The following is a 12124-nucleotide window of genomic DNA, read 5'->3' on the forward strand; positions in this document are numbered from 1 at the left end:
AGTATGGAAATCATTTCATGATAAATCCAATTTGATATCATGGATTTCAATATATTTCTCTATAAATTAAATCAAACTTAAAAGGTTTGACTTTGAAAAAGAAAAAAAAAATGTTATATTTTAAAACATGGTGAGTATTTTGTTAAAGAAACCCAACAACACAAACGGCGCAACAAATCACGCCCAACCCTTCATGAAGAGATTAAAATAGACTTCAAATACGGTGCAACGAAACACATCAGTGCAAGCTCTTGAAAAATCGTGCAACACCAATCAAACATATTTAGACACCGAAAATGCTAGACCTACAAAATCCTACTTACGTTTACTAAACCTTTCAACTAATCTAAACAATCAGACTATCCCGTAAACGTACGTAAACATTTATAAACATTTACATAGATGTAGCATTACTCTTTAGACACCAATCGTTGATGCACTATCTATCGGCACAAAAAGCATGTACTTCACACCTTCCAATTCTTAAACCATACGTGGAAAATATTAATCACACTACCAGCTAAGAATCACATTTCCAACTGCAAGCTCACTGCATATGCTGTATTGACGCCAATAACGAGCATAGTATGAAAGGCAAAACCAATCATCAAGATTTAGATGAAGGAAAATAGATAGCTTGGCGATATTCCATACTCCAAAACTTCCGCAGGATACAAAAAACATGCTGGTGCAATGCAAAATAACAGCTCATTCTAACAATGTAGATAAAGAAAGAGTCTACTCAGTGTCATCGACGACCTTGGTTCCCAGCCCCTTCAAACCCTCAGCAGGCACCTCGGCAACGGTGACGAGTGAGTAGAGCTCCTCCTTGGCGTCCTCCTCGTCATTCCTCCTGCGGGCAATCCTCACGCGAACCCTACGGGGCACGCTTCTGATCCCACTGCTCCAGATGAGCTTGTTGAGCTTCACGTCGATCCTGACGTCTGTTGTGCCCATAGCCTTCTGTGCAAACTTCCGGAGCTCTTTGATGGCATTGGGTGCCTTCTTCTTGAAGGTACTGTCAAACATTAGAAAAGACTTAGAAGGGACCATATTTAACTGCAACACACATCAATATTCAGATGAACCGGTTGGGGTAAATATGTAGAAACAGTTTCATATGGCTACTAAAACATGGTACCATGATATGTTAGCCAAGAATACTCAAGGAGGTTAGTTCGATAACAAGTAGAAATAATTAAATAGAGCAATTTAGTTCATGATTGAGTCGGATAAGCTTATTCAGGTATGCCAACTGAGGTGGGCAGCACATTAAGATCAAAGTAGTTTCCATGGTAAGTGATTGGTCCAAATCACTGATATCCAAAGTAGCCCTAATTTAACCAACCTAGACAACAAGAAAGCAGCTTTATTCAAAAAAAATTTGCAGGTGTAGAAAGCAGCTTTATTCATGACCTGAATGAACTACGTTTAACCGCCATTCCTACAATTCGAGAGGCAGAATTAAAACCGACTGTACACAAACCATTGGAAAATGTTATCCAACAAGCAACTGTGCTGAGCTGATGTGGTTCAACCTTCTTAGGTGGGGCAAGCAAACCATAGGCACAGGTAAATTGTCATCGAGCTAACGAACATGAATTGGATTACAACAAGTTGCATTAGTGGTTTGCAAATGGAATGTGATGGTACACAGCTATATTATTATGTAAAAGCTCTCAGCTGATGCATAAACGAGACCCGTGGAGAGAAGCTAACTCACAATAATAACTGGATCACAGGACAGCTAGCAGTATTACAAACTAAAAATATGGAGCGTGATGGCACAGCGGTGTGAGTATATACCTCTCAGCTAACGTCTATACAAAATTAGACAAGTATGACAGGGCACATTATATAATACTCTATGACACAGCAGCAGCACGAAATTGTTCGATCTACTCGAACAAAGACGTGAGAGAACAGCGAGCAAGATCTTGGCACCGCAAATCGAAATCTCGCTACTAATTAATGTTCGTGGCATGGACACGGCAGTAGAGAGTGGTTCAAACGAGTCAGATCCTGCAGCGGGAACGGAACGGTGAGCAAGAAGCAACAGCGCTGGGAGGTTGCGTACCAGCCATGGAGGCGCTTGTGGAGGTTGACGGTGTACTCCCTGGTTACGACCTCCTCCTTCCTCGGCGCTCCGCCCTTCTTGTCCGCCATCCCCTCTTCTCCTCCCTCGCTGACCTGCTGCTGCGGCTTCCTCCCTCCGGGTGGATTCTGTTCCGGCGGCGCGAGAGGAAAACCCTACCAGCGACGGGAATGGCTTTTATATTCTCGCGTTCCGAAGGGCGCACGTGCCGCTGACCATGGGCCTTGGTTTAGCCCATGATCCAGCAAAGTGGCGGGGGCGGGCCGCGCGGTGGCAATCCAGCATAAGTCCGCATGCGCTCGTTTTTGGGTCACCCTCTTGGTTTTAAGCGATGCACAAGCGGAAGTGCGTGATTAGTGGACTTAGTTCACTCGCAAAATGCTATGTCTTTCACTCTTTTCCAAACGGATGGATAGTGAGTTGTAAAAAAAATGAATGGATGGTGAGCTTGACTGCAATGCCGTCTGAACTAAAACTTGTTTTTGTCATTTTCTTTTTTCTTTTCTGTGCTTCCTCCGTCCCAAAATTATTGGAAACTTGTTTACTACTTCCTTCGTTCCAAAATTATTGTCTTAGATTTGTTTAGATATAAATGTATCTAGTTAAATTTTAGTATTTAGATACATTCATTTTAAAATAAAGTTAAGACAAGAATTTTGGGACGGAGGGAGTATTTTATAGGGTATTTTACTTTATGTCCTTTCCTTTTTATTTATTTATATATATATATTTAAATTTAAATTTAAATTTTTAAAATTCATGAACTTCTACAATCAGCCCAATTAAGTGTAGGGTCAATTTTTATATGTCATGGACATATTTTATAGAAATTAATGTGTGTTTTTTTAAAACTTCCCCCCTAGGTCAAAAGTTTTCATGATATTTGTATGTGAGTTATGAGGTATGTGGCGCATAAATCATCATGAATTTATGCAGAAGTTACCGGGCTATGTCTTGATGACTTTTTCTCTGGGTCAAAGTTACCATGCCAGGGGTACATAAGTTATCACGTATATGGTGTGTAAATTACCATGCTAATTACAGAAAATTTACCGTTGTATGTTTCAATAAACTCACCTCCCCCGTCAAAGTTACCAGACCCAGGAGTACATAAGTTATCAGGTATGCGACGTGTAAATTACCATGTTATTCATGCAGAAGTTATTGGGGGGCATATTCCATCAACTTTTTTCCATCAAAAATGGGTTACTATGGTGTTGGCACATAAGTTATCAGGTGTGTGATGCCTAAATTATCATGCTATTCACACAGTAGTTAGTGTGTTATATTTTTATTATGAGTAAAAGGTTACCGGGGTGTTTGTACATAAGTTATCAGGTCTGTGATGCGTAAATTATTATGGTATTCACACAAAAGTTATCTCGGCTATATTTTATCAACTTTTTTCTCGATGTCAAAGTTATCATGGTGTTTGCACATAATTTATCTCGTCTATGACGCTTAAATTACCATGCTATTCACACATAAGTTATCGGGCAATATGTTTCAACAACTTCTTTTGTCCCGAACAAAAGTTACCATAACATTTAATGTATCTGGTACGTGCAAATTGTAGTTTTGAGCTTCTTCATTTCAGTTATTCTTTGGTGAGTATTGACCAGAATTCAGAATGTGAATGTATATAGTACTTGGAGAGTGTAGCTTGTGAGTTCAGAGACAAGTGAATCAAGTTCGTTGTGAATTGAAACAAATCAAAAATACAAATATTTCTTATTTCCTACTACTCGTGCAAATTGTAATTTTTTGACATTTAAGATGCTCTATAATACATGATGTAATACAGCCGAGCTAGGCCATAATGTCAGCTCGTGCTTCTGCATTCCTTATGATTTTGCATTCCTCCTTTTCTTTCACGTATTCACAAACAAGAACATGTTGCTGTTGTCATAAGCTTCCAAACCTGGAAGCTTACAAAAAACAGTGGACGTAAATATATTGGTGACTACAAAATTCCGAACAAAACAACAATTTAAGTTCTTTTTATCAATGCTATTGTTGAGGTTCATGTGGATTTGCAAACTGAGTTGTTTCTTGCGGGATGAGCACTCACAAAATAATTGATGGATCAATGAACTTGGTGCTTAAACTGTTGTACAACTGAATAACACTTCCGCTTCGGTACAAACCCCCTAAACACATCAATGGATGAGATCTATCCATACCCCTTCATAATAAAGGTAGGATGGTCATTTTAAAAAATACGTCGCACACACCGTCCATATAAGCCACGATGGGCCGACCCATTGACGGATGCATATATGACCCGTTTGTCTAGTATTAAAAGATAAAAAGGAAAAAATATCGCTACGCAAGGATTCAAATACAAGACCTCCTACTTGAGGAGGGAGTTGATAGCCACTAGGACTAACAAGCACTTGTGATTAATTATGCAACACAACATATTAGAGAGGCTCTTAGCGGCGACAGATCCTGAAAACAAAAGTGAATCATTATTTTTGAAAAAGTGAATATTTTTAAAAATGTGAAAATTTTGCTAAAGTTGTGAATTTTAGAATTTTCAAACTTCTTTTTGAATTTTAAACATTTTTTAACGTGAATGTTCTATAAAACAAACATTTTTTCAAAAATAGGAGGTAACGTAGCAAACATTATATAAAACATCATTTTTTTTTGAACATTTAACAAAAAACATGAACGAATTTTAAAACTAGCCGATATTGTATCTAACTTTTTTTAAACGAACATTTTTATTTTCTTTATCAGTTTTGGGAAATATGAACAATTTTAAATTCACAAATAATTTTCGAATAAGAAAACAAACACCAGTGAAAACATATTCATGACAAACCGAATACAGCAGCATATGCATTTATCTCATAATTGGGCTGGTCCATCTTGTTCGTTAGGTCGCTCGCCTCTGTGCTAAGGAGGCACACTTTGTCACAAAGAGTAATACAAATTGAATTTTCGTTGTATTTTGCGCTGTTATTATTTTCTAAAAAAATAAATACATTTCAATTAGTTGAACATTTTTGCAAACTTTTTTGAATTTTTTTAAATCCGTGCTTTTTTCCAAATTTGTTTACATCATTTGCGATTTTCCAAAATAGGTAGACATTTCGTTCCAAAATAATTTACAAATTTGAGAAAAAGTTGACTACTAGGTAAATTAGTTTGTACAAAATTTTACGAAAAGAAAGATGAATCTTTTCAAAATCCGCGAATGCTTGGGTCGGCGTAACATGCACATGTTCGAAATTTTGAAATATTCTTTCGAATAACATAAAATATTCTTGCCTTTAAATAATGTTAAATTTTTTAAAATGTTTCTGTTTTCAAATTTAAGAAATGTTTGTACTTCAGAAAACACTGATATCTTTGGAAAATGTTAATAACTTTGAAAAATGTGTTGAATTTTAAATACTTTTGAATTTTACATAATTTCAAACTTCTTTGACCCAAAGTTGTCTTCAACATATATTGATGGGAAATGATAACAACTTTGGAAATTGTGTTGAATTTTTTTAAAATTTCATACATAATTTTAAGTTCCAAAACTGTCCACAACTTAAAATTGGGTCATTTTAATGAGTCGGAGTAACATCATCGCATTATAACACCCTTCTACCCTTATCGACACCGTGCGTTTCACATGATGTATATGCATACATTTATCAAATCTACCAAACATTTGTCACCAAGTGAGAATGGACATATACAAATGACCCATGCAAAATTTAAACGAAATTGGACACCAAACGTGTCGGGACCCCAATCCTAAGCCATAGGAATCTAGCCTGTAACACATCGCATCCCTTTGTGGTCTCACGCACGGTTAACTCCACGGCTGCAGCCTTACCTTAGCCGGGACCGTTTGCGTCTTTTGACTCACGTATGCGATAGTGTCGCTAGCAATCCAATGTCAAATAACCCGGATCGACATGTCTAGTCATAAACCAAAGTGGCAGTAACGCACAAGGACAGGCATACATGACCCAACAAAGCAGGTGTCGGTCATCGGCGAATGTAGACGAGTCGTAGCAAGCTACAAAGACTCCATTACATCGCGTGACATTTCCCCAAAGGGGCCAGACACAGCAGCTAAGAAGGACACATGCCGGTCAACCAATGTGTCCGGAGCAGTAGTGAACTACCAAGGCTCATTGGATCACAAAGGGGCATTTCCTTGTAAGGAGTGCTACTAAAGTTCACGACTAGGTATTCGAACCCCATACATACCAAGTAAGACACATGTACGCATGGCATGCCGATATGTATAGATACATCGATGGCATCACAACATAACCATAAACATACAAGCTTTATTTAAGAGGCTCGGAAGAGCCACACACATAATATTACACATTAAGGGTCTCACGACCCATAATAGCAGTCATACAATACAAGCCAGCGGAAGAGTTATAAACTGTCTGGGTACAGACAGGGCAACTAGAAGGCACATGGCCTGACTATACTACAGAGCCGACATAGGGCCAGATCGTAGCTGGGACACCAGCTACTCGTCGTCGTCGATGTCTACGAAGAACCCTCCATTAGGGTCATTAGCAACCTCTGCAACATTTATTAAGCAAACATGAGTACGAAGGTACTCAGCAAGACTTTAGGAGAACTAACTACTCATGCAAGGTATCAAAAGGTATTGTGGGGTTTCATGCGGGAAGCCAGCATTTGACTCGTGGCTAGACAACTTGCACTTTGAAATTAGTTTTGACAACTTGATTTCTTGCACATGAGTCCACTAACACCACAACAATACACTATCGTGGAATCATTCCGTCTCCATACGGAAATGCCGTCCACGACACTCACGCTTATCTTGACAATTTTATGAGTAACCATTGAAGTTATCTATGAACAACATATGTCTCCAAGTAGTCCATATCCGCGGACGCGGCTATTCGAATAGATCATAACCCTGCAGGGGTGTACTTCGTCACACACGCTCCCGCCACTTATCGCTATGTGCACGTCATGCACCTCGGCAACCTTCAAGCGGAAGCCCAGCGAGGGAGTCGGCCACGACCGTTAACCACACTAGTACCTAGTCCAGGTTTATCGCCTATCTGAGAGTAACCCGTACGGAAGTCCGGCCGAGGTTTCCGCCACGGCCTCAAACGATGTGTGCAGGGTTCCCAAGCCCACCATCCGGGTGCCACTTGGTACACCGTGCCACTGCCTACCGCATCACGGCCCACCTCTCAGGTCAGCACCATGCACGGCCTCCAGCATTACTATAAACACCAGAAACTACTTGCAACTCCTGGACCGAGTACTACGCGATTAATAGGCCGAGCGGGGTCATATTTCAGGGCCCAGCATGTGGTAGTATCTAGTCTTGGATTACATACACGAAACTCAGTTCCTAAGGACGGTTCCAATGAAACAACCCGCCATGTACTCCTACACAGCCTTTCACCGGTACCTTTACCAAATCAAGTTCAACACACGACCTTTGCTCATCAAACACATTTCACAATTCTGTTCATCTCCCAGATGACAGACCATACACAACTCTAAGCATAGCATGCATAGCAGGATAAGGCACATCACAGCTCAAGCAACTACCAGGTATTTACTGTGACAAGGTTAAGTCATGCAAAGGAAGTGGGTTCAACTATCGGGGCAAAGCAGTTGAAGCATTTGATCTTAAATGCAATAAATAGGTGCAGGAGCAAGAACATGGGAGTTATCGGAATGATCAAAGGGGTTGCTTGCCTTGTTGCTCAGAGGAGGAACGATATCCGTCAGTCGGATATTCGGTGGAATCCGGGGGTGCGGAGCCTACCGAAAAGAATGGCAACATTCAATAACAATCATATGCACTCAAAATGATGCATGAGCATAGCATGAGAATGCAAGGTGATAAGTTATTATTTTCAACATGTATTAGGTTTAGAGTTGATTTGAATCACATTCGAATAACAATTCAAACGGGGTATTCTCGGATACCGGTTTAATTGATTCGACCTGATGCTCAGATCAACTTGATGTTAACATGCATGAAATGTCATGTTATGATACTGATTTGTAATTAGGGCAGTGTGTGATCATTGCATATATAATGAAATTTGAATATTGTTGCAAATTCCATTTATAAAGTGATTAAAAGAATTGAATTATTCCTTATTTCACAATTTAGGGTTCTGTAACTTTTCAAACATAGTTGAAAATAGCATAATCAGAATCCTTGATTTTTTCTGATACTTTTTCATATATAAATTATTTTCATTGAAGTTACAGATTAATTTCTATGATTTTTACAATTTTTAGCAATTTCCTGAATTAGTTTTATACTGGAAATTCTATTTATTGCATCAGGCTGACGTCAGCAGGTCAGCCGACCTGTTCAGGTCAAACCTGACAGGGGGGCCCCACTGGTCAGCCTCTCTGGGACTAATCCCGCGCTGACCAGCCCCTAATTGGGGTTTGACCAGGCGTGGGGCCCTCTGGCAGCGACTGAGGGGAGGGCGGTTACGCCCTAATGGTCGGCCACGTCGACGCCCACCGGAGGGTGGTCGCCGGTGACCAAGCCCGCGGCGGAGGGCTCGCCGGAGGCGACCTAGACGGCGCTGCACAGCACCAAAACGCACGCGGTTTGCAGCTACAGCATGCTCGCGAAGTGGCCGATCTGGCAGGACCATCTGGGGAGGCTAGGGTCGCCGGAAGAGGCGTCGGCGACGAGCCGGAGCAGCGGCCGAAGCTCAGCCTTCTATGAGGGGCGGTTCTAGGGCACGGGGAGGGCAGCTGGAGGGCTCAGCACGCTCCTGGAGGCTCCAGGAGCTCGAATCCTAGCTCGGGCGCGTGGATCAGTCATCACAGCGACGACAGCGACATGGCCGGCGGCGAGAAGCTCTCGGCCTTGGTGGGGAACTAGGATACGATGCACGGGAGAGCGTGGGGCGAGAGGGGAAACGACGACAAGCTCACGGCGGTTCCGATGACGCTGAAGAGGGGCTCGGGGATGCGCCGGAGGAAGCGAATCGACGGGAAAGGTCCGGCGGCCGGAGGTGGAAGACGACGGCGTTGCGGGCGTTGCAGGGCTCGAGGAAGCTTTGGCTTCTGCAGAGATGACTAGGGCGGTGAGGCGGAGCTAATGGCGTGCTCTGGGAGGGAATCCTGTGGCCAGGGGCACAGGCAGCTCGAGCTCGAGCTCGGCTCTAATGGCGGCAGCAAGGAGGAGGAGGAGATCCGGGAGGAGGAGGAGAACCGAGGCGGGGAATGGATAGGGGAGGCTCTGGGGAGCTTATCCCTGTCGTCGCCAGCGCGAGGCGGTGGCCAGGCAGGCACGCAGGTGCGTGGCCGCGCCGGAGGGGGCGGCGGCCACCTCCTGCTGCCTACTGGCGCGAGGGAGGGGATGAGCGAGGGAGATGGGCCGGGCCAGGCTTGGGCGACAGGTAAGATTTTTTTCTCCATTTTCTCTGTTTTTGTTTTTTTGTTTTGCTAATTATTGTTTTGCCAATTAATCCAGCTCCAAAACAAAAGGTAAAAACTATTCTAGACCTCCTGAAATATTTGTTATAATATCCCCACCCATTTCCAAGGTTTTCAACATTTTTGGAAAATTATAGTTTCTGATTTCAATTTTTAAATTTGAAACCAGTGGCTTTTTGCATTAATTCAAAAAGCTTAAGGTGTCAAGAAAATAGTTTTCTCCAATGCTCATTTACTTTCATGATTTATCAGAAAGTTTGAACATTTCTTGAGGCCATTTTGGTTTCATTGATTTTGAACTAGTTTGAGATTTCCTTTAATTGAAATGGTGGCTAGGGTTTTGAGTTTCTCCTTTGCCACTTTGTTGTTTTTGTTGAAACTTCTTAGATGCAAATGCAAAGAAGACATGAGCACAATGCTATCTTGCTTAAGGGTCAGGGATGTGACAAAACGCACGTTGCATCATGTTCGGTAACTGTTTTTCCATATTTACGCATAAAAATCATAAAAAAATGCACGAGATATAAAAAATTAAAAATTCTGGCGTGCCGCCTTGTGATGATCACTAGGGCGTGTAAATTTTATTGGGTCTATTTGATGTGTCGAAGTAACATCATCGCATTATAATACCTCTTCCACCTTCCAACACCTCTGGGTTTCACATGATGTACATGCATACGTTCATTAAATCTAGCCAAATTTACCGACAAGTGAGAATGAACATACAATTGAGCCACGTAAAATTTAAACGAAATCGGACACCAAACACATATTGCATCACGTTCAGAAACTTTTTTTTCCGTATTTTGGCATGAAAAATCATAGAAAATACATGGAATATGAGAAATAAAAAAATGGCGTGCCTCCTTGTGATGATCATCACGGCATGTGAAAAAAATTAGGTCTGTTTCATGATTCGAAGAAACATCATCGCATTATAACACATCATCCGCCTTTACCGACAACTATAGGTTCCACATGATGTACACGCATAGGTTTATCAAATCGACTCAACTTTAGCTAGCAAGTGAGAATGAATATACAAATGACCCACGCAAAATTGGAACAAAATCGGACATCAAACGTATGTTGGGTCACGTGACGCAACTGCTTTCCTATGTTTTCGCATGAAAAATTATAGAAAATACACGTAATGTGAGAAATTAAAAATATTTAGTGTGCCTCCTTGTGATGATCATTAAACGTGTGAAAAAAATTTGGGTCTATTTCATGAGTCGAAGAAACATCATCGCATTATAACTCCCCTTCCGTCTTACCGACATCGGTGGGTTCCTCATGATGTACATGCATATGTTTATCAAATCGATTCAACTTTTGACAACAAGTGAGAATGAACATATACAAATGATTCATGTAAAATTTAAACGAAATCGGATATCAAACGCACGTTGCGTCATGTTCGGTAATTATTTTTTCATGTCTTTGCATTAAAAATATAAAAAAAACGTACATTGCTTCACGTTCGACAACTCTTTGCACGTAGGGGGTTGCGAGCGCGTGGTTAGAGATGAGAGCTGGGCATGCGGGAAGGAAAGGCGGGCTGGGTGCCGGCCGACGACCAACAAGGCCGTGTGGTCAGCGAGCCAGTGAAGCAAGGAACAACGGCTGGGCGTCCTAGCGTTCTTGAAGCAGTGAAGCCACTGAAGAGGGAATTTTCTTTTTTTACAAGAGACAATGCGACTGTTCCGTTCGACAAGGACGTCACTCCAATGTACTCCCTCCTTTTTTAAATATAAGACATTTTAAAGATTGTACTATAAACTACATACGGATGTATATAGACATATTTTAAAGTATAGTTTAACTCATTTTGCTCCGTATGTAGTCTCCTAATAAAATCCGTAAAAGATCTTATATTTTGAAACGGAGGGAGTAGATCACATGCCCTTGTAAGTTCTAATGGGCCTTTTTTGGTCTCTGGCCTAGTTAGAGATACAAATGTATATAAGGCTGATCTAAAATTTGAGGATGAGCCGCGGCCTATACTGGCCACCTTGTAGCTCTGCCACTGCCTAGAATCAAGGGATTATGGCTCTACATGCGATGATTTCTTTTTCATATAACTCTCATTGATTGTTCCCATCTTTCGTTATTAGCATTAATTATGCCTTGGCCCTATTGATTTGGCCGACCGACTGGCCATTTAAATCTGGACGTAGTTAGTACAATGGATGTGCTACTCCCTCCATCATGATTTAGAAGGTACAATTAAACTTATGTGCGTTTTCAAAATAGACAAGGTTTATTGTGCGAAAACAATTACTCCTATTAATTAGTACTAATACTGCTCATGCATGCGCCGTCCTAATTTGCTGCTCACACATTAGTACTAGTATTTTCTCAATTGATTAGGTGCATTAGCATTTACACCTACTACATCTCACAACCAATAAATGACTACCTTGGTCCCAGAGATTTTTCAAGCGTGCCTTCTAAACCGTGACGGAGGGAGTACTATAGCAGATCAAACCGACACTATATGACTAGGCATACACGGTACCGAATCGGCCGAGGGTGTACTGTGGCTGATATGTATATTCAATTTTTGAAATGTTTTTTTGACAACACGAGCAT

The 12124-nt window shown here is 41.3% G+C and overlaps 1 protein-coding gene across 1 annotated transcript; it reads right to left on the reverse strand.

Annotated features, from left to right (window-relative positions):
* Nucleotides 1-532: 532 nt before the first annotated feature.
* On the reverse strand, nucleotides 533-2241 carry LOC123410305 (60S ribosomal protein L31). The gene is made up of 2 exons (XM_045103226.1): nucleotides 2078-2241; nucleotides 533-1018 (listed from the first exon to the last, which is right to left on the reverse strand). The coding sequence occupies exons 1-2, from the start codon at nucleotides 2164-2166 to the stop codon at nucleotides 739-741; spliced, it is 369 nt and encodes a 122-aa protein (XP_044959161.1). The 5' UTR covers nucleotides 2167-2241; the 3' UTR covers nucleotides 533-738.
* Nucleotides 2242-12124: the final 9883 nt, after the last annotated feature.

This window comes from Hordeum vulgare, chromosome 7H (genome assembly GCF_904849725.1).
Source record: "Hordeum vulgare subsp. vulgare chromosome 7H, MorexV3_pseudomolecules_assembly, whole genome shotgun sequence".
Taxonomy (NCBI): domain Eukaryota; kingdom Viridiplantae; phylum Streptophyta; class Magnoliopsida; order Poales; family Poaceae; genus Hordeum; species Hordeum vulgare.